General features: G+C 47.3%; 1 protein-coding gene across 7 annotated transcripts in view; it reads left to right on the forward strand.

Annotated features, from left to right (window-relative positions):
• Positions 1–23047, forward strand: part of NAV2 (neuron navigator 2) — a 429204-nt gene that overhangs the window by 358965 nt on the left and 47192 nt on the right. For 5 of the 7 annotated variants that reach the window (XM_055416029.2, XM_055416031.2, XM_055416034.2 and 2 more), the window contains 8 exons: positions 2097–2564; positions 3214–3279; positions 4648–4692; positions 7579–7739; positions 9074–9262; positions 15294–15346; positions 21595–21618; positions 21733–21807. In XM_055416029.2, the coding sequence (XP_055272004.2) occupies positions 2097–2564; positions 3214–3279; positions 4648–4692; positions 7579–7739; positions 9074–9262; positions 15294–15346; positions 21595–21618; positions 21733–21807 (1081 nt within the window). The remainder of the gene's footprint in view (positions 1–2096; positions 2565–3213; positions 3280–4647; positions 4693–7578; positions 7740–9073; positions 9263–15293; positions 15347–21594; positions 21619–21732; positions 21808–23047) is intronic. The other 2 variants (XM_055416030.2, XM_055416032.2) reach the window with 2 other exon arrangements.

Consider the following 23047-nt stretch of genomic DNA (forward strand, 5'->3'; position numbering starts at 1 on the left):
GCCTTCAGAAGAAGCATTCTACGTGAAAGGTATAATGAAGCAGTTCACTGTTCTTTGTCTAGACTTGATTATTAGAATTTCAGTAATGATTATTTTTTCAGGGGAAGGTCCTATTGGGCTGTTCTTTGTTGTTTTAACAGGTTGCCTTGTAAATGAAAATTTTCTCTGCTTCTTGCCTCAAGTATTATATGTAATATTCGCTCTTTGGTATTATAGATTTCCTTTAGTAGCTACAAAGGCATTTTACTAGACCCTGAGGCTAGTGTAATAGAATTCTTGAAAATGCATGCAGCTTCTTAGGCTCTGAACTAAGCACCTTTCAGCCCGTTCCTAGCAATTACATTTTTCCTAAATTAGTAAGGTGTTCTGAATTCTCTCATTGTGTATTAATATGAAGGAGAGGAGTCTTAGGTGAAGGGTGATGGCTCTCTTCAAGTGGTGTGAAGGACTAGCAGAAAAAAGATTGGACTTTTTCTGTGTAGTTACATATAGTAGGATTAGGAGCAATGAGTACAAGTCAGGAAAAGGTGGATTAGATTTTGGTTTTGTAACAACTGGAAGTTCTTGGCAGTGAAGCCAGTTAGCCTTTGGAGTAGAGTAGTGAGGCGCCTGTCACTGCAGATATGTAAGTACTCTAAAGCCAACGTTCTGCAACAGAATAGTTCTTTCTCTGTCACCAGGCAGAAAGTGTTCTTCTTCTGTCACCAGACATTGTAGTGAGGGTTGATTATGTTTATTTATTTCTATAGTAATTAAGATTTGTCAGGACTGTTTAGGCTTCCCAGGTGGCTTAGTGGTAAAAAATCTGCCTGCCAAGCAGGAGACTCAGGTTCGATCCCTGAGGTGGGAAGATTCCCTGAAGAAGGAAATGGCAACCCACTCCAGTATTCTTACCTGGGAAATACAGGGGCAAAGGAGTGTGGTGGGCTAAGTCCATGGGGTCGCAAAAGAGTTGGGCACGATTTAGCAACTAAACAACAAGGACTGTTTAGAGAGGATGGTGGTGGTGGTTTAGTTGCTAAGTTGTGTCCAGCTCTTGCGACCCCATAGACTGTAGCCTGCCAGTCTCCTCTGTCCATGGGATTCTCCCGGCAAGAATAATGGAGTGGGTTGCTATTTCCGTCTCCATTAGAGAGGATAGAAGATCAAATTTACATGACTTTGACTAGCTGGGTGAAAGGCAACCTATCTAATATGTAGGGGGTATCATTTCTTTTCTGAGATACCTGTTTCATAAGAGTCTTAGTGGATGGAATAAGGCCATTGTTATAAGAGCATGGACTGTCCTTTGACTTTAAGGTAGTTTCTCCATCCTACCAGAGAACTCTCTGCCAATGGAACAGGGGAGTGTTTGTGCCATTCCCTGTGTCCTTGGTAGCATGTTTTTGGTCATGGGCGGTGGGGGAGATGATGTGCAAGGGCATTTCTGTGTGTCACAGAGACGCCCTTCACACCTGGCGTGTCTGGTCTGACGTCTTGTGAACCCTGCAAGGTTTTGTGCATATCACTGGGCAGCACTTGCTCTCTGGCCCTGAAAGACACCTCCTTCTTGCCAGGCTTTCATGTGAGAATAAATCTGGAGGATACATTGCCCAGGTTGCCTTCAGATCTAGACTCCTGTTCCTGATGCTGCATGTTTGCTCAGAGATCAGAGAAACCAAATCCTTCGGAGCTGAACTGTCATCAATGAGGGCGTGCTTTGTGCCTGGGGTCACAGATACAAAGATGATCAAGACAACTCTTTTCCCCTCTAGATGTTTCCTGGACAGGGGCAGTTTTCTAGTTACTCTATTTATGTAAAGAAAGAGAAGCAAGATCTTGAAATAGCGAAGGATAGGCCGGTAGAAGATTACTGCCCGTCTCCCTTTTGCTCAGATCCAGGGTCTCAGTGGCAGCCTAGAACTTGAAGGTGGAGCCTTTGCTCCACCAGCACCTGGCCCCTTGTACCTTTCCCAGGAGACTGCCTCAAGCCCTGGGAAGGACTCCGCCTCCCTCCCCAGGGACTCCCACTGGCTCCTGTGCCCCACCCTCCTCTGACAGCCCAGCGCCCCCTGGCCTTGGGTATTCAACCCACACAACCCTTTGTCTCTTCGCAGACTCTTTGGTGGGAAGCCTACCAAGCAAGTGCCCATCGCCACAGCCGAAAACATGAAAAACTCGGTGGTCATCTCCAACCCTCATGCCACCCTGAGCCAGCAGGGTAACTTAGAGTCCCCCTCGGGCAGCGGCATCCTGAGCAGCGGGAGCAGCAGCCCTCTCTACAGCAAGAACGTGGACAGCACCCAGTCCCCCCTGGCCTCCAGCCCTGGCTCTGCCCACTCAGGCCCCTCCAACAGCCTCACCTGGGGCACGAACGCCAGCAGCTCCTCGGCCGTGAGCAAGGACGGCCTGGGCTTCCAGTCGGTCAGCAGCCTCCACACCAGCTGCGAGTCCATTGACATCTCCCTGGGCAGCGGAGGGGCGCTGAGTCACAACTCCTCCACCGGCCTCATCGCTGCCTCCAAGGACGATGCCCTCACCCCCTTTGTCAGAACCAACAGTGTGAAGACCACACTGTCGGAAAGGTTGGTGCTGTGTGTTTGGCTGCCTTTATCTCCCCGAAAGGCGCCCCTCCGAGAGTCCAGACATTGTGTTAGGAAGCCCAGGTGGTGTTTACCTTTGCTGGGCGATTTCTCTCTTTCGGATCACTGCTGTCTCTCCAGGGGGAAGCCAGTTTGGGTTGGAGTAGGCCGGGCTCTGCTTCCTGTTATCTTTCTCACTGTGGTTACTCTCAGTGCGTGGAGTTGCTGCAAGTCTCCTGGGGGCAGATTTCATGCTTCCATTTTAAAGCGGCATTCCACCTGCGAGGTCCTTCCCTTTTATCCTGTTTGTTCATCACCTGCTTCTTCCCCTGCCCTTGTAACGGTGCGGGCCGAATCAGTGGCGGCTGCATCCACGGATTGCGTGGTGGGGTGCTCCTTAAGCAGCTGAGTCGATGTGGCAAACACCCTCCTACCAAAGGGCTGCCGGGCAGAGTGATAGGAAATCACGCACCCAGAGTCTTCCTCAGCGCTGCGAATCTCACTGCAGCAGTGATAACGTATCTGCCTTCTCCACATGGGGAAGAAAGCCCTGGGAATGAGGAAAATGTTCTAGTCATTGTGTGTGACGCCCTGCCCCCTTCCTTCCGATCTAATGCTCCTTCTCTTGTTTTCCACCTGCCTGGCCTTCTAGCCCTCTCTCTTCCCCTGCCGCTAGCCCTAAGTTCTGCAGAAGTACTCTGCCCCGGAAACAGGACAGGTAATGACATCGTAGGCCGGGGACCCCCACCAAGCGTCCAGCATCCTCTGCCCCACCCTGTGTCGAGCCGGATGTTTCGTGTGAGGCTGTTGGCCTGTGGCTTCCGCTTGTGTTCGTGGCCCCGGTGTACTCTGTGACCCCCACCCCCATCCGAGACATGCCCGTGAGGGTCAGTTCCGCTGTCCACAAAGCTCAGGAAGAGGTGCATTGGGGCCAGCCCCGCTCTCCCAGCTTGGGATGGAACCTCAAACCTGCCACCTGAAGAGGGGCGGCAGAAGCTCTCACTGGCATGTCAGCCTCCCCCGCGGCATGCTCCTTGCTCCCTGGCTTCCTGCCTTTTTGCCTCCCTCCCTTCCCCCTCCAGGCCCAGACATGATCTACCACCCACCTCGTGGCTTGGCCCTCACCTTTGTCTCCCCTCTACCCCTGCTCCCCACACAGCTGGCTCTTTGCCCTCTCCAAGGCCTTTGCTGCAGTTCGGCTCTGTGTCTCGTGGGCTGTTGTATTCTGGGTGCCCATTTTCTATAAAGATAAGAAGAACATGGGGAGTGTTGTTGGCCCCCAGCTGCCCTGTGGGTGGGCCTCAGAGATGGATTATTGACCTTGAATTTGTAGGGGGAGCCGTGGCTTGGCCAAACATAATAAGCAGATGTTGTTTCATGCTAGGGGGAAAAAAAAAAAACAAAAAAATTAGCAAAAACCCTCTTCACCGTGTCAACAGCAAAAACGTTGCTTTGGTCAGACTCAGAGACCCAGCCTTTAAACCTCGGTCTTTGGAAATCCGAATGCTGTGACTTTGTCAGCCAGCAAGTTGTAACATGCCCCAACTCTGCCCAAGGCTCAGCTTCTAGCTCCACCCATTGAGGGCCTCAGAAACTGAGAGGGATCCGGAATACACTTGTTACAGATGAATTCCAAATATGCAGACTGCCGGCCTCTTGAAACCGTCCAACAAGTCCCTTCTTTCACTTGAAGTCATCACCGGAGGCATCTGGGGGTGGGCCAGAGTGGTTACGGGTGCAGGGAGCCTTAAGCGCTGGCGGTGCTGATGGGCGACAGGCCGAGGAAGGCGTGGGCACTGCTTCAAGGTGGGGGCAGCCCCTGGGTTCGGCTCTGAACCCGTGGAAAAGGAAAGCGCAGTTGGGGCCGAGTGGCTCGGGCCCCCTGGAGCCGGGGTTGGAGGCTCCCAGGTGTGAGCCTGGGCCTCGGTTTCCTTTGTCCCCGTGGCTGTGGCTGTGTTGCATGCAATGGACTTCTCCCCGGTGAAGTGAGTCTCTTCCTCCAGATCTCTTGGCCTGTCCCACCTCACGTTGCCTGCTCTCCCTGTGCTTCTCCGAGGTTCTCATGTTTGTTTTAACTTTCCTACAGTGACCCGCACCTTGATAGGAACACTTTGCCTAAAAAAGGACTCAGGTATCTGTGTTTCCTCCTTGCATCCGTGCCATCTGCTGTGGCTCTGGGGCTTGGCTGTGTGACTCGCTCATGGCTGACGGGGATGCGGGTGGGCCGGGGGTCCCCGCTTTGGGCCACGTGGCAGGACCCTGCGGACGGCGGCGCTCCTTGCAACCCTCTTGTTCTCATGTCTCCATTTGTTGGCTTCTTTTGCTTGAGCAGGGGCTGTGCTCTTTCGGGCTTACTGTGGTCAGACCATCTCATGACAGCCATCCCTGCAAACCCGGAGAGCAGTTACTGCTACTTCTGGGGCCAGTGGGTTTAATCGCTGATCACTTCGCCATGACCATTCCATCCACTGCTGTCTTCTGAGAGAAAGGATATGACTTGTAGCATGTTGATTTGTCAGCCAGGACATGAGCAAAGGAGAGAAATATTCCCCTCCCTCCCCGCCCGCAGTTTGAGGATTTTTGACTTTTTGGCCTATAGAAAGTTGCTAAGGACAGGTGCTTTGCACTTGTCTGAATATTCTAATAAAAAATCGGGCCGGTTTTCAATGCCCCACAAGATATGGGGGCGATAATTTTTTTTCTTTTTTATGTAAAGAAGGAAAAGACTTTCTTTCCCAGAGAGAGTGTCCTCTCATTCACTGTAAGTGATGGCTCATTTTTGACTCTGGTCCTGGTGTAACAAGATGCTATAAGTCACCATTGCTCACACCGTTCACCTCACTTTACCACCCAGAAGAACTTCAGTCCTACCGCCTGTCCTGTGACCTTAATGTCATGTGGTTGCAGCTGTCATTTCTCTCGTTCTCTAAACACCTCGTTCTTTGTAGCATTGGCTTCACCCCGCACTAAGCATTAAGAGCTTTCGCAAAACATGGAAGTTGGAATGAAATGTTCCGTTGCTGTCATGTATGTCGGTAGTTAATATCCAGCAGCTCTTAAGGCTGAGAGCATTTTGACCAGTAATGGAAGGTAGGTATCAATGCTTCCTTTCAACAGGAGCTCCGAGTGCAGCCAAATCTAAGAATCTAAGAAGTAATGAAAAACCCCCAGCGGACCTCTCAAGGGAGCAAGGTTCAGCCTTGTGGCCTTCGAGGGGGGAGCTGGCAAGGCCTGTTGTATTTAACAGCTTCCATCATGACTGTGAGAGCTGCTTGTTGGCACTCAGGCTAGTGTTTAAATCGTATCCACTCAGAGTTTGACTTTGATGCCCCCACTGTTGCTTCATGTGGAAGCTCACTTCTGAATATTAGCATTTCATAATCCTGTGTATATTTCTGGAGCAGATCTGTCCTATGAAAATTATGTAACTCTAGCCACTCCAGTACTCTTGCCTAGAAAATCCCATGGACGGAGGAGCCTGGTAGGCTGCAGTCCATGGGGTCGCTACAAGTCAGACATGACCGAGTGACTTCACTTTCACTTCACTTTCACACATTGGAGAAGGAAATGGCAACCCACTCCAGTGTTCTTGCCTGGAGAATCCCAGGGACGGGGGAGCCTGGTGGGCTGACATCTATGGGGTCACACAGAGTTGGACACGACTGAAATGACTTAGCAGCAGCAGCAGCAGCTTTTAAAAATTGTTTTTGTTTTTTTTTTAAATTCAGAATGGAGATATGTGACATGGTGTCCTCAGCCAATTAATGGGACCTGGAAAGTCCCATTCTAGTAAAAACATGAAGGAAGAACCATGTCTGTATTCCGAATTCTTGCTGTGGCTCTCTTTATGGCTCACCCACCCTGTACACCAGAGAAGGCAATGGCAAGCCACTCCAGTACTCTTGCCTAGAAAATCCCATGGATGGAGGAGCCTGGTAGGCTGCAGTCCGTGGGGTCGCTAAGGGTCGGACACTACTGAGCGACTTCACTTTCACTTTTCACTTTCACACATTGGAGGAGGAAATGGCAACCCACTCCAGTGTTCTTGCCTGGAGAATCCCAGGGATGGGGGAGCCTGGTGGGCTTCCGTCTATGGGGTCACACAGAGTCGGACACGACTGAAGTGACTTAGCAGCAGCAGCAGCAGCACCCTGTACACACACATATCCGGTAGTCACCCCACCAAAATCTGTTTATAAATCCAAAGTACTCTGGTCACTTGGGCACTTTAGAAATTTGAGATGCTGCCTGTGGGCATAATGAGGAGAGCATGGATTTGGGGATCAGGCGCATGTGGATTGAAACCTTGGTAAAATGGGAATGATAGCACCTGCATTGCTGGGAGAGTCTGCGGCTTCAGCGAGATAATGTCTGTGAAGGCACCGGGCACGTTGGAGACACTCAGTGCATCATTACCAAATTCGTTTCAGAATCGACGAGGAGGTGGGCCTCGTGTGAGACCCAGTGACCTGGGGTCCCCTTCTGAAGACTGGTTTCTGCTAGGTCACAGCCACTGCTGTCAGCGTTGGTCTCCTCACAGCTCTGCTACGTGTCTGGTTTCTGATGCTCTGTGATTCGTGGCCGCTTATTTGCACTTCAGAATGCAGATGCCAGGAGCTATCTAATTAAAACTTCCTCAAAGCTCTGACAGCAGCTTGTTTCATTGCCTCAGTCCTGTCAAGGTGGGGGCTTTGAAATGACACCGTCATGAATCAACATGTTACAGATACGCCCAGGGACGGCTCTTTGAGCATTTACCAATCTCGTTCCCTTTATGTAATTCCTTTTAAACTGAAAGGCATTGCAGTTTTCCCCAAAGACAGCCAAGTAGCCAAAAAGGTTTTGAGAAAATGTGTGAGTTGCAGAATGTGTAGCCATCTGATTTTTCAAACATCAGACTTTCTTCTTATATGTTTGGATATATATTTTCTTTTTATATGTTTATTATCCGCTCTAGGGCACTCATTCTCATAAACGTTGTTCCTAGTTAATCCCAGCCTGATTTCTGTCTGTCCAGGTATACCCCCACCTCCCAGCTCCGCACGCAAGAAGACGCAAAAGAATGGTTACGGTCCCACTCTGCAGGAGGCCTGCAGGACACCGCCGCCAACTCGCCTTTCTCCTCTGGCTCCAGTGTAACTTCTCCTTCTGGAACAAGATTCAACTTTTCTCAGCTGGGTGAGTAGCCACTTGGCATTTAACGATGTTGATCGGCACCTTGGGGCAGAGGTTATCTTGCATTTTGAAAGAGACATGTGGTCATCTAGCTGTCGGTATCTGATGTGCCCTCAGCAGTGAAGTTTGATTACAGGCGATTGATAGCAAAAGGAAAGAGAAAGCTTTCTTGCTTCTCTACCAATAATTTTCTCTACATGGTTGCTGGAGGTAGGGCAAACTATCCGTGGAATGAGAAGCATGTATTCTAAGATCTCTGAAGAAGTACATTCTACAGCATATCCCATATTTGGTCATCATCCTTGCATTATTAAACCGGAAATAAAGATCAAGTTTTGATTGAACGAGTATTCTTGGAAGTGCCTACTGGTGACATAAGACTTTTACTGGCACAATGAGGAAAGGAAAAGAATTTGTAACACAGTCCCTGCTGGCGTGTCAATGGATGCTTTTTTAGAGAGACAGACACCCACGCAGACTCATCAACAGGTAAACGAGAATAGTTCAATGTTTTATGTGAAATCATGTAAAAACTGAATGTGATCTAATAGCAAATAGAAGGACTAGTCCTGGCTTGAATGACTGAAGAAGGTTACATGGAGGTGGCAGGATGAGAGCTGAGCCTTCCAAGATGGATACAGAGGAAAGTATTTTTTTCCAGTCTCATGTCATTTTTCAGAGAGGCAGCCTTTTCTGATTATCGTGAATAAGAAACTCAGTCTTTAAGGACTTCTAATCAAGGAAGGCTTAACTCTTCATTTTTAATGAACCAAATGCACTTCTAAACTATTTTACATTACTGAAGTGGGCAGGAGTTTAATAAGAAAGCCAGTTTCCGCTAAAGTACATGCGCCCCCTTTGCATTGAAGCTCTGCAGGCACCACTATGAAATCTCCCCATCAGAGACGGTGAGACCTGTGTTCCTGTTCTTTTTCGGCTGTAACTCTTTGAGGCAAGAGTTTCTTGTCATGCACAAATGCTTCCCATCTGATCAAAAGCCCAGCTGAACTATTTTGGGCTTTTGGCTTTAGAGAGAATTGTTCCAGATGAGCCCAGAGAGTAATTAGCTCATGCCTGGAAGGTGACACTAGCTTGTCTGAACGTGCCAAGTGGGAAAGCTGGGGCCCGGAGTCTCGCTTTGGAACTCTGACCCACCTTTCCTCCCTTATTTTTAGCTCTTAAGTGTGTTTCTCAAATGCTGATGTGACTACCTTTGAGAAAAGAGACAAAGGGAGAAGAGTTGACAGGGCCAGAGATGGCCGATCGTCAGCAGCCTCCTCTCCGTCCCCTTTAGGGCCGTGAGCCTCCAACCTTTTGACTAACTCCTTTCCTTGCAGCGAGTCCCACCACCGTCACCCAGATGAGCTTGTCCAACCCGACCATGCTGAGGACCCACAGCCTCTCCAATGCCGACGGGCAGTATGACCCGTACACCGACACCCGCTTCCGCAACAGCTCCATGTCCCTGGACGAGAAGAGCAGAACCATGAGCCGCTCAGGCTCATTCCGGGATGGGTTTGAGGAAGGTAAGCAAGCCAGGAGATTCACCCTCTCTCCTGGCATGCAGAGTGGTTAGCGGTCCTCTAGGCTGAATTCGCGTAGTCAATGCAAGAGCCCACCTGCCCGAGTTTCCAAGTCACCCACTTGCGCTGGGGATCTCTGAACAGTAGGGTCTGACACTCAGTTAACCTTGCAGGTCTTTAGGGAAGAGGCTGCTGACAAAACACTGGTGAGCCCTGGAGTTGACTGAGTTCCGCTGTGAGGCTCAGCTGCTGGTGCACCATCCTGGCAACACCAGTTACAAGAAAGTTAATTTTTCTGTGCCAATGCACCTGGATCACTTTGAGGAGCTGTGGGCCGCCATGCTTCTCCACTTCTCTCCAGAATCTTCTATCTCTTTTCTCAAGCACCAGTTTTTTTTTAAGTTTGTTGCATTTCCTTCTTTGCTTGCTAATTGGGAATATTTGGGGTAGGATTTTTATGTTTTATTCGTTTTAATCAGAATTTGGGGGAGAAAACTACTGTGGGCACCTTCATCAGCCATCTTCCTACCTCAATTCATTTCTTCTTCTTCCTTCAGGCAAAGTGTGAGTTAGGGAAGCCAGCAGTCAAAATGTCAGGCACATCCCGCCATCCCCCTCCCAAAAAGCAAAGATGACGTTGATAATACACTTGTGTCTTCTCATCACTGGTGTCTTACCAGTGCTGAGCATGGTTAAGGATATGGAGTAATACTGCGGGGGTTTGAATTCCAGCTCCACTACTTCTTAGGTAAATGATCTTGGACAAATTCACCTCTCTGTGCCTTTGTATTTTCACTGATAAAGATTAGGAGTACCCGGGTCCCGAAATTCTGAGAATTAAACAAGATAATATATATAAATGTTAATCCAATAATGCTGGTACCTGTCGTAGCCTTAATACTCAGCTTCAGCATTGATGTCCTGGAAGCTGAAAGTCCCCAGCCAGAGGAGGGAGGACTCTGGGGCCAAACAAGGCTGAGAGCCCTAGCCCTAGCTGTGCCTTCTTCGCCAGTGACAGAATAGAATAGTCATAGACGCATCCCTCTGCTCCTAGTCCCTGTGAGAGTGGGAAAATGTGCCCAGCGTCCTCCTGGTAGAACAGATGAAGTTGTGATTGTTGAGGAAATCCTAAATAAGTCCAGAGGGGGAGAAATGCAGGATGTTGGTTTCTGCTCTGCCCACTGTTCTTTTTAACAGAAGTTTTAGAGTTTAGTTACAGAGCAGTTGCCCCCTGGTTAATCTTCCTTCGTTCTCTCCACTCTGATTGTATCGTTTGCATCCAGTGGTATCCAGGGAGCAGACACTAACTAGTCTGTAAATCCATATATGGGAACCTACTGGGATGGTGGATTACGGAGGAGTGGAGCCTGAGTTACTGAGAATGTTTTGCTGGATTTAAGAGCTAGAAACCAGTGCTTTAACCACTCAGAGCAGTTATAGAGGAGGGCGTGTTGATCCTAAGGTGAAGGAGTAGGTCGTTTGTCTTGAACTTTTTTCTGCTCCGTGGGCAAGTGGAGCATGGCTGCAAAGCATTTCCCCGCCCTCCTGATGATGACTCAAGTCTGGAGTGTGCCCTGTTCATCTGCTCTGTCCCGTATGTACCTGAGTGAATGGTGTTCCACACTTTGCCTCATAAAGGTCCAGGACCATTACAGTATCATCATTACAGTATCATCATCAGATGGCTTTTATTTATTCCATCTGGAATCAAGCTGCTGTCAGGCAGCACAACTGTGGGATATCTGGGATGTTAAAGTGACATTGATAAAAAGGGCTTGCCCGCAAGCAGTGTCTAGACTTTTGTAAACCCTGGTGATTCATGGTGACGTGGAACTCACGTGCAGAGGTAAAATCAGATTCAGGGAGAAGGAGTAGGGGCTGTTGTCAATGTGTCAGTACTAACAAACATGTTACATCTTCATCTTTTGGGAAATTTGGTATCAGATTGATTTTATTTCTTCCAAAGCTGTTACATTACAAAAGCAAAATAGGGCTTGTGCAGTTAGGTGTTTTTAATTCCACTGGCTAAAGACTTTCCGCCCCCACCCCCCCCTTGAATATATATACTCCTGGCATTGCAGAAACAGCTGGGAAAAAAATTCATATCTCATGTTTAGACCAAATAGAACCTCCTCATAAGAGGCAGTTAGGTATGTCATATGCCAGAAAGCAAATATTAATAGAAATTTAGGAAGAATTAGCACAAGTCCTTGTGTGAGGTTTTTGTGGGATTTAATTAGTACTTTGCCTTTTGAAGGAAATAAAAGTTATAAATATGTAGATGAGCACAAGCATGGCCCAGGTGCAACCTTTCAAAGTTATTTCAGGTAAATTAATTTCCATCAGGCACATTAAGAAATCTTCAAGTCAGCTTTAATAGCGTACTTTAGAGAGACGCTTGAGGCATTTTTCAAATGAATGTCTCTGGAGTAAAAAAAAATCCAGAACTTTACCAGTCATCCCTAACAACTGGTGCAGTGTAAACCAGTTTATCTGGAGCCCACAGAAACGAAGCAGCTTATTAGTAAATAAATCCTGTATTGCAGCTCTCGCGTGCTTCTCGCCCCCGAGTTACACTTGGATTCAAGTCCTGGTCCCTCCACTGTTAGCACGGTGACTTTGGGCAAGGGGCTTGCCTTGGTCAGCCTATTTCCTGTTCACTAAGATGTGGAAGATAATTGTACCTACCTCAGAGGACTGACATGAAGATTCGGTGAGATAAACCCTGGCGGCATTTGGTAGAACGCCTCTGAAAGGGGTTTGTGGTCGGCACTCGGTCAGTGGTAGCTATGGTAACGGTTGTGTGTTTTGTTGTATCCTTCCCCCCGTGGGCCACTTCAGCCCCATTTTGTTTATGGCGAAACTGAACAGAAGAAGCGACTTCGGGACTTTTTGCAGCCAGGACTACTGGGTCCTGAACTCTCAGCCCTCTGTTTTCTCTGCTCAGTCCTGCGTTACCCTTCTCCTTGGCCATAGCTGGGCTCTCTTACGTGAACCTTCTTCAGTGTGGTCTCCGTCTTTAGTTACGCTTTCTTAGCTGGTTGAGAGGGTGGCCCAGTAGCCGCGAGAACCTCATCCCATCTCACTGAGTCCCTCCACAGCCCCCAGTAGCAGAGGGGGATCTAGGGTGCGATGGCCAGATCCACGTCCTCTCTGCACTCCTGACTACCTGTGTTTGCCTGACCACATCTCTTAGCCCCTCTGGACCTTAATTTACTCCTGCGTTCATTAGGGGTGAAAATTCCTGCCCTACTGGGAATATTACCTACAGTCTCTGTGATGTTGAGGATCACTTCAAACAGTAGTATAAGTCAGAAAGTGTTTTGATTAGTATGAAGCTGAATATGTACATTTTATATATATATATATATATATATGATGCCCAAGTGTCACAGCAGAGGCACTTGTTTGCTCTGTTGTCTAGAATATGCCCAGTTGTCATTCCATCATGTGATTTCACCCCATCTGTGCTTTAGGTTGGAGTGAAGTCACATTCTTCTCAAACACGCACTGTGTGCTTGCTTAGTCCCAGCTTGTGCCTGTGTAGATTGAATGAGGGCTTTAGGAAACCATTCTGAATATACCAGAAGGCTTTACCAAAAACAGAAAAGTAAACCTCAGAAACCAGTAAATGAGGTCACTCAAGGGCAAAGCCATCTCCAGAATCCTGGTCCGCAGATCCTGTTCCTGAATACTGTAGGACCTTACCTGGGTCGCTTACCCTCTCCGGGTTTCAGGTAGTCGGTGGCAGAGGTAGCCTAGATATTCTCTGGTTCCTTGTAGCTTCAAGTTTGGGGAAGTATAGGTCTAGGGAGGAAGCTGCAGGGCATGCTCCTGCTGCTCTGGGCTTTCGAGTCTTGTGTGCGTTTTGTTGTCCAGAAGTATCCCAGCCGCATTACCCCGTCTCTGCCTTGGCTCAGCATACTTGAAGGAGGGCCACTGCAGTGGTTCATGCACCCACATTCAGCTCGGGGTTCATCTGGAAAGCAAGGACTCTTCCTTTGGACCACAGCCTTGCTGTTGCTAGTTACGAGTAAGAGGAGTTAATTATAGAGAAAAATAATTACCTCCACCCGAAGCCTACCAGATGTGCCTCTCTCTGCGTGCGGCCCCAAGCTTGCCCTGAGATGTTGCTGAAGGCAGTGTCAGTGAATCCATGTGTATGAGGTAGAGAAATAAGAGACAGACTTCCATCTTTCAGCAGCCAAAGTCCACACAGAAGCCCTGTGCAGGCCTCCGGAGCTGGCGTCTGGCAGGGCAGTGTGATGGAAGGGCGGCTCCGTGCTACTCACATCTCTTCCTCCAACTTGGCCTCCACTGTCATTTCCCCCCAGAGTCTGTGTCGTGGGGCTAAAGTAACTTACCCTTTTGGATCGTTAGACCACTAGGTTGGGGCATGAGAGACTTATTTTAATGTGTGGACTTATTAACACTGAAAGCCATTATTGGCCATTAACACCTTAAATTGATCTTTTATGGCTACAGGCCAGGTGAATGATAGGTGGAGGAAGAATGGAGGGAAAGATCTAGAACCCCAGGCATTGCTGAGGAGGGTGGATATTAAGTGACAGTGCAGGGACGGCCTCAGGGCAGCTGGCAACTTCTGAGAGAGGAGAGGACCAGAAATGCAAGCCCAGGATCTGTGTAGCCAGAGGAGAGAGGAAGCTGTCCTGGTGGCCATCTGGGAAATGAGGTCGGGTTCCTGGAGAGGATGACGTTTGAGCTGATCCTGCCGGCAGGGATGGGAAACTTCCTAAACCAAGGGAGCTGTACCAGAAGAGATTCTGAAATGGCAAAGTACTTCACAGGTCATGCGTGAGAGAGCTGGACAGGATTCAGAGTGTGATAGGAGCGCCTGAAGGAAGGCTGGGGTTCGGGACGTTCATTGGGAATACGGTGTGGAGGCACCAGGGAGGTTGGCGCAGCTGTTCATGAGACATTTGTGGGCAGGTAGCTTCCACTGACCGCTGATCCAAGTTGAGTTCACTCCTTGGGTGGTAAGTGAAAGCTGTTTAGTACACGTGCATTCCTCCCCAGCTTCCCACTCTCAGATCACAGGTGAGAGTGTGGTGTGGTGGGGAGGGGAGGGCCATTCCACTCCTGATCAGGGAAGCTGTGACCAATGCAAAAGGTCTGTGATTTCTCCACAGGCATATTTCTATCTTTCAGGTAGTTTTTTGAGAGATTACTAGGAAAATAACATTAAAGAATCTGGTTTCCAAGAAGAGAAGTCAGCCAGAATACCTAGTCCTGATAAAGACCATGGCTTAAAATTACATGAAAACAGATAATAAAATGTTTCCGTGGCTTGGGGCGGGAGGTGGGGGAGTGTGGGGGGCAGGAGGTGAAGGAGGAAAGTACAGGATGGTTCTCAGTCCCAAAGTCCAGTCACAAACAAGGAAGAGGACACTTTGTAAACATGACAAAAATCAGACGAAGAACCTACATTTCAGTGGATCTGTTTTCTAACCAATATTCTACTACATGGTCATCTTGAATGAATTCACTGCAGCCAACAGCCAGCCTCTTGTGTTCAGAATAATCACCTCGTCATCTTTTTGCTTGTACAAAGGACAGATGCTAGCAAAATAAAAAATACATTTGCAACACAATTTTAACATTAAGGGACACATAAGAAAAAAGAAAGGAATAAAATCTGCTGGAACAAAGCAGGTAACACTTGCCTCTGGGTAATAGAACTGTGAGTCACACAATTGGTGGCAGGGAATATGCTTCTTAACACTTCTCTGTACTTGAAACATTTATTAATTATGTATTATTTCGATAGTCAGAGGGGGGAAGTATTTAGAAGGTTGTAAGAAATAAAATGTGGCAACAGAAAAATGACTCGCATAGAAAATTATTCCTTACTTGATTTTGACCTTTCATCGAACCAGACAAGGTTGGGTCACGGTGAGGTTGCTGCTCCAAGCCTGGTAGTGTCCTCTGATGCCAAGTTTTTCCTTCCCTTCCCCTTTTGGGCTGCCTAGTAGCCAGCTATACAGTTGACCTTTTCTTTTTCTTTTTTTCGTAGTTCATGGATCCTCACTCTCCTTGGTTTCCAGCACGTCATCAATTTATTCTACAGTGAGTATAAATCAATGCTGTATGGCTATGTATGTCAAAAATAAAATATAAGCATGTCTCCTAGAGAAAGTATTTCCATCATAAGGGGATCAATTAGTTAGGGAACACGATTTGAAATTTACAAACAGCTATTGATTATAATGTACCAACCACTAAATCAGGAGCTGACTTTTGATAAAGTGGCATTGCACTTCAGGTAGTAACTCGTTAGAATGTATGAGATGCCTTTTACTGTTTTTTCTGTCTTTTTTTAAAAAAATATTTACTCACTTATTTGACTGCATGGGGTCTTATGGCATGCATCATTCAGGATCTTTTGTTGTGGCACATGGACTGTCTAGTTGTAGCACACAAGCATAGTTACTGTGTGGCACGTGAGATCCCAGTTCCCTAGCCAGGGATCGAACCCACTTCTCCTGTGTTAGAAGACAGATTCTTTAACTATTGGACTGACTGATTCTAAAGCTGAAACTCCAATACTTTGGCCACCTCATGCAAAGAGTTGACTCACTGGAAAAGACTCTGATGCTGGAAAAGATTGGGGGTGGGAGGAGACGGGGACGACAGAGAATGAGATGGCTGGATGGCATCACCGACTCGATGGACATGAGTTTGAGTGAACTCCGGGAATTGATGATGGACAGGGAGGCCTGGCATGCTGTGATTCATGGGGTCGCAAAGAGTCGGACACGACTGAGCAACTGAACTGAACTGAACCAAGGAAGTGCCAAGATGGCTTTTTCAACTTTGTATCTTCTTGTTTCTTTGTCTGTAAAATAGAAAGAATAGAAGTCCCTACTTTGGAGTTGTATTGAGAATTAAATTTATGAAGATTACTATTCACTACAACATAAATTCCTGGAGGGCAAGGACTTTTTTCTGGTTTTATTCCTAGTGCCTAGAACTGCACCTAGCACATAGTGTTCAAATAACAGGTTTGAATGAAATAAGCAAATGCAGATAATGCATTGAATAGAATGCACACAGCACAGAGGAAGCTCTCATAAATGAAAGCTGTCAGCCGAGGGTTACTGAAGAAACACCACGTGTAACCAAATAGTTGGTTTTGTTCAGGATGCTTTCTGTAGCTCTGTGCGTTACTATTTATCTTAAAAACTTTCATTCGGGAATTCATATAAGGAAAAAAACATTAATTGGAAATTGGGGGTTCTTTAGACCTTCATTCCATGAAGGACAGATGTTTTAATAACTCAGTTTTTGGTAATGCCAGATATCTGGACTATGTCATGGGACAAACTGTAGATAGCCCCTTGTAAGTTAAAGACCACCTAGTTAAAAGACATCCCAGAATCAAGTTAAAGAGCCCAGAGCCTGACTGTTCCTTCTTGGGTGTATAGCAAGCAGACAGACATCAGTGGTTATTGACATGGTCTGAGTTGAAGGACCTAGAAACATTCTCTTCTGTTCCTACCACCTTGTCCCTCCAACTCCAAAATAACCTCTTTCCTCTGCTATGTCATCTTGTCTGAAATGTTATCAGAGCCTGGGCTTTCATCTTAAAGGCTTTATAGATAGTAACTTTGGGAAGGGGTCATTCAAGCCATTATCCAGGAAAGCACAAGGATGGCCTTCTAACTGTCAGCGGTTGAGACCTCCGAGTCTTCCCCTCTAGAGTGAAGCTCTGTGACGTGGGTACCAGAGGGGATACTTGCAGACCTAGAGTCACTTCCGCCACAGTATTTACTGGCACCAAGTACATGCCGGGCTCTGGGCTGAGCCCTGCGGACATGGTTTAGGTGGGGAGAGGAGCCTGCTGCGGAAAGCAGAATCCAGAGTCATGGAAGGCACGGGGTGGCGGGGTGGGGGGAGCGTGGGACTCTAATTCCGCAGGGTTGGTGCGGTGTTGCTGCAGCAGTCATTTCAGTGCCCAAGCCCCAAGTTTTCCCAGGGTTTCCTGTTCACACGTTTTTCACTCAGAAAAGCAACAACTAGGGGCTGGCCTACCTAAGCCAGCCTCAGAGGGAAAGGACAGGAGCTCTTCACCTGTAAGAACTCGACGGCAGGAAGCCATCACGTGCAGGTCCCGGCCGCTTCCCCTTCGTGCCATTCATGCCAGCCACTGGGAGTTCTCGCAGCCACAGGCTCTCTTTCGGTAGCTTCTTGTTCTGGTGTGTGGACCTGAAGCTGGTGTTTTCATGAAATTTGAAATTGCCCTTTCAGAGTTGATATAAATTTACAAATTACCAAAGACCTAATAATACGAAAGCTTTTTAATTCCATGTTTATCTGGATAGCAAGAGACCTGAGGCCTAATCCTGTTTTTTTCTTACTGTATGACTTGGACAAATTACCTCCTTATTCTCCATTTTACCCTTGGCCTCAGGGAGCTAGGCCAGGTGGTCTCTGAGGTCAGTGAGTCAAGGGTTCCCATGTACTGTCCTTTACATGAGCCTTCTCTGAGAATATAAGTTGCTTTTGCAGATTTAAAAAAAAAAAAGTCTAACCTTTGAATGTTTTCATTGATGGAGTGGGATGCTCATTCCAAGGAAAACTTCAAGTCTGACCAGACTGCTCCCACCAAACAGTGGTGTGTGGTCCCTTATCTATTATTAGCTCCTGATGATGATGAAATTCTGAAACAGATGCTTAGGCGCCTTTTCAAATGTTAAGGTAAACAAGTTCTTATTTGTTGTCTAGAAAGAAATCTTTGGAGTCTGTTATGTTGCCACCAACTCAGACCAAAGAGTCTGTTTAATACCCCGGTGTTTTAAAGGCTCTTATTGGATGATAACATGCTTCCCCCCACCTTGAAATCTCTAATTCTTAGATGTTCAAGTATGTTCATTCTGGCTGAAGTCTGCCTGTAATTTTAATTACAAAGGAAAGGAAAGACAGCCTGATACTAACCAAATGCCATGGAGAGGTCATGGCCAGCTCTCAGAATAGAAAAAAATTGCGGAGGGCACATCTGGCATCAGACTTGCTTTCTTGGTCAGTAGGGAGCGGCAGCTGAGTTCCCAGGGGAATTGCCCAGTGGAAGCTCTGAGTTCCAGAGCTTCACTCAGAGCTCCCAGATACACAGAAGTGCAACAGCAGCTGGGAGCAAGATACAAAACACACAATTGCTCCAGGCTGCTGTTGAGAACCCTGGGCCCAACCCCGGAGACAGGTGCGCACTGGGACAGACAGTGGTAGCAGCCTGAGTAAGGAGCATTAGTCCTGCTGATAGAAGTGCTTAGAAGTAGGGCTGGTCCTCTGTGGATGGTTCAGCATGCTAACAGACCTCCCACTCGCCTCCCAAATGTTAGATAGCTGTGACATTATCACCATTCACTTTTCTCCTTTGGATCAGACTCAGAAGCCAGGGCCTTATTTCTGGAAGGCCTCCAGGAGAATGTCACTATAGTTGAAGAGCCAGGAGTATGTGCTGTTTAAGATCATAGGCTCTGGAGCCAGATTACCTTGGATCCAATCCCAGTTCTACCACTTATAAGCTGTCACCATGGGCAAATTATATTAGTACCTTCTCAAAGGGTTGTTATGAGGATTCAATGAATAATAAATGTCAAGTGCTTGGAACTGTCTCTGCCATATAGTGCATGTTTAATAAAATGCTACTTATTATTACCAGGATGTAAACAGCGTGAGACACGAGGGACTCGGTCATGTTCGTAGCTGTATCCCAGATTATTAAAACGGTGCTTGACACGAAGCTGGAAATCAATAAATATTCGATAGGTGGTGGTGGGGATGAATTGATGGACAGCAGACGGACAGACAAAGAGGGATCGCTGAGTAGTATCATAGAGGGAAGAGTAAGCAGTGAGGACATCTCCCAACCTTCGGAAAGCATGTCTTAGATAAGGAGATTGTCCAGCTGTGTAACTTCAGGCAAGATACCTAACCTCTCTGAACCTCAAAAGGAATACCATCCTACTTTGTGGAGTTACTGCAAGGATTAACTAACTTGATCACAGTTCAGTTCAGTCGCTCAGTCGTTGACCGACTCTCTGCGACCCCATGAATCACAGCACGCCAGGTCTCCCTGTCCATCACCAACTCCCGGAGTTCACTCAAACTCATGTCCCATCGAGTCGGTGATGCCATCCAGCCATCTCATTCTCGGTCGTCCCCTTCTCCTCCTGCCGCCAATCCCTCCCAGCATCAGAGTCTTTTCCAGTGAGTCAACTCATCACATGAGGTGGCCAAAGTATTGGAGTTTCAGCTTTAGCATCAGTCCTTCCAATGAACACCCAGGATTGATCTCCTTTAGAATGGACTGGTTGAATCTCCTTGCAGTCCAAAGGACTCTCAAGAGTCTTCTCCAGCACCACAGTTCAAAAGCATCAATTCTTCGGTGATAGCTTTCTTCACAGTCCAACTCTCACATCCATACATGACCACTGGAAAAACCATAGCCTTGACTAGACGGACCTTCGTTGGCAAAGTAATGTCTCTGCTTTTTAATATACTATCTAGGTTGGTCATAACTTTCCTTCCAAGGAGTAAGCGTCTTTTAATTTCATGGCTTCATTCAACATCCGCAGTGATTTTGGAGCCCAAAAAAACAAAGTCTGACACTGTTTCCCCATCTATTTCCCATGAAGTGATGGGACCAGATGCCATGATCTTTGTTTTCTGAATGTTGAGCTTCAAGCCAACCTTTTCACTCTCCTCTTTCACTTTCATCAAGAGGCTTTTGAGTTCCTCTTCACTTTCTGCCATAAGGGTGGTGTCATCTGCATGTGAGTATAGACGCAGAGCGGTAGCCATTGCTGCCTCAGCATTACAGAGGCAGAGTGGTATAACGAAAGAGATGCAGGCTTTGGTATCGAGGGTGTGAGTGTCAAGCAATCTTGATTCCAGCTTGTGCTTCTTCCAGCCCAGCGTTCCTCATGATGTACTCTGCATAGAAGTTAAATAAGCAGGGTGACAATATACAACCTTGATGTACTCCTTTTCCTATTTGGAACCAGTCTGTTGTTCCATGTCCAGTTCTAACTGTAGCTTCCTGACCTGCATAGAGGTTTATTACCTAAAAATTAGTTTCTGCTGTTAGGAATCAGCCTGGAGAGAGGGCCCTCTGGGGCAAGATCACAAGTGGGGAGCAAGGTGTGAGGAGCAGTCAGACTGGCTACCCACTTGTCTCAGCTGATGGGTATAGGGAACTGTAGGGCCTGATGAATCATATCCCTTTGCATTCTAACTGAGAGGAGGAGACACCAGAGTTAGATGCTGATCTTTAAAAGTAATGGGTTTGCCATTAGTGAAACTGGATTAGGACACACATAGAGGACTCAGGACATAATTGAGTCTTTACTGATCTTCACTCACCTACCTGGCTGCTCCACCCCAAGAAAGTACAAATGGCGTGTGGAGAGAAGGCCATTGGACACTTCCAACATTTCCAAGAAAGCCTGTGTTGGAGGTTGTGGGTTTCTTCTTATATGGGCCCCTACAGGAACTCCGGAAGAGAGAAAGAATGGTTCCCCCTGCAATAGGTTCCCCCCAACCCATGTGGGCTCCCCCTATGGGAGAAGTAGCTTGTAGTCTCTGGCTGGCTAATTGCTGTGTCACCACAGACCCAGGGCCCCGGATGGAAGGTTTTTCCAGTAAGAGAGTCTACAGGCTTCGTCCTTACTCCCCAGGGTCACAGGTAACCGGGGGCTCCAGATGAAGCAGCAGGGACGCGCCGGCCATCTTCCTTCTTATAAGCTGGGGAGAAACCAGGCTGGCTGATGGGGCCTCCCAGTCCCCTTCACTTCTGGAACCTGCCTTCCCTGCTGCTGTTTCTGCTTCAGTGCCCTAGGGAGATGAGAGGGAGGAATAAAATGGGGCAGAATTAACCTATGAGCTGTCCTCCTTGCCTCCCAGGTAGGATTGCCAGATTAAATATAGAATGCCCAATTAAATTTGAAATTCAGATAAACAACAAACAATTTTTTAGTATTAAGTGTGTTCTCACTGTTGCATGAAACATACTTAAACTAAAAGAAAAAAAAAATCTAACTGGGTGCCCTGTTCTTTTTCCTTTTTTTTTTTAATTTGCTAAATCTGGCAACTCTTCCCCTGGCTTATCCCCTTCTCATCACCCCTTCTCTGTCGTCACCTCCATGTGGGAGCAGGGGGTTCCTCACAACCAACATAGCCAGAGTGTTTCCTAATTCTTCCTGACTTCTTAAAATAATACATTGTTTGTGTTTGGCCTTTCTGATTGGTCACATGAATTGAACTGGTTTATTTAGAGAAGTCCATTGGTCTAATTTCTCCTATGTTTTTCTTTACAGCCAGAAGAAAAATGCCAGTCAGAGGTAAGGAACACTTTGCTAGTTGGATTTCGTCTTTCACTATGGTCAGTTCTTTCTCCCCGCTCATCCTGGAAGTAGACTCCCAAAGCAAGTAACTCTGTCCCTTGTCGTCTTTAGATTCGCAAACTACGGCGGGAACTGGATGCCTCCCAAGAAAAAGTTTCTGCTTTGACCACGCAGCTGACAGCAAATGTGAGTATAGACGCAGAGCAGTAGCCATTGCTGCCTCAGCATTTTAGAGGCAGAGTGGTATAACGAAAGAGACGCAGGCTTTGGTATCGAGGGTGTGAGTGTCAGCTCTGACACTTACTGGCTCTGTGCTTTGGGCAGATTCTTTCACTTCTGAGCCTGCCTTGGCTCCTCAGTGCGCTGGGAGATGATTTTACTTAGCTCTCAGGGGTGTAATGTGATCAGTACCTGACATAGATTAAGTGCTCAGAAGGTTCATTTTCCTTTCTCTTTCTGGAAATCTTCATCTTAAGAGAAAAAAAAGAAGAAAACCTAAGACTCCACAATAAATGGCTGACTGCTCTGTAATTATTATATAATATACACAATTACGTGTTCAGGAGGCACTGCCAACCGGCATTCAATTCAGCAACTGTTTAAGTGCCAACTATGCCCCGGGCAATGTGGGTTCAACAGCAAAGCAAGCATAATCACTGTCATCTTAGTGTTCTTTCTGTGGTACAGCAGAGAGACAAAACAGTTTTGCTGTGACATGATAACTGTTACGAGAGCAATAAAGGGGGATGGTTGTGGGAATACCTAAGAGAAACGCCTAGATAAGTTTTGATGGGGCTGGGAGAAGTCAGGAAAGGCTTCCTGGAGGAGGTTACATCTTAAGATTGCTGGGTAGGGAAGGATGCATGGGAAGGACGGCATTCTAACCAAAGAGAGTAATTTGTGCAAAAGCCCAAGGTGAAGATGTTGCTGCATTAGAAACTATAAGAAGCTCAATGTGATTAGAGTCTATAGGCATGGATGTGGGGAAGAGGGATGGGGCGGAAAGGAGAAGGAAGTGGGAATGAGGGCAGCATCGAAGAACGGCGAGGGTCAGGCCACATCATGAACACATTCATCTGTTAGGTGGTTAAGTTAGCTTCCTAACTGTGGTGTGGTTACAGGATTTGCGGGGTCAGAGTAGAGGCAGAGATGTCCTACCACATCAGACCAGTCTGTAAAGGTGCCCTGCCACAGGGCTGTGAGTCGTCAAGGGCTGCGGCTCAGAGGCAGAGCCTGAGGTTTTGGAAGGTGCTGAGATGCCTCAGAGGCAGGGCTTCCTGCTTGGGAGCGCACAACCAGTCTAGGACCATAGATTGTGAGTGCGAGCCTGTCAGAAAGCCACCTGCATGATCCCAGCATGCTGTTAAAATGAAAAGCAAAAAGCTTGTCTTCCTTTGGACCAGGACTGTAATTAGTAAATATCTGG

This window comes from Moschus berezovskii, chromosome 25 (genome assembly GCF_049115385.1).
Source record: "Moschus berezovskii isolate FMDL1 chromosome 25, NW_MosBer_1.0, whole genome shotgun sequence".
Classification (NCBI taxonomy): domain Eukaryota; kingdom Metazoa; phylum Chordata; class Mammalia; order Artiodactyla; family Moschidae; genus Moschus; species Moschus berezovskii.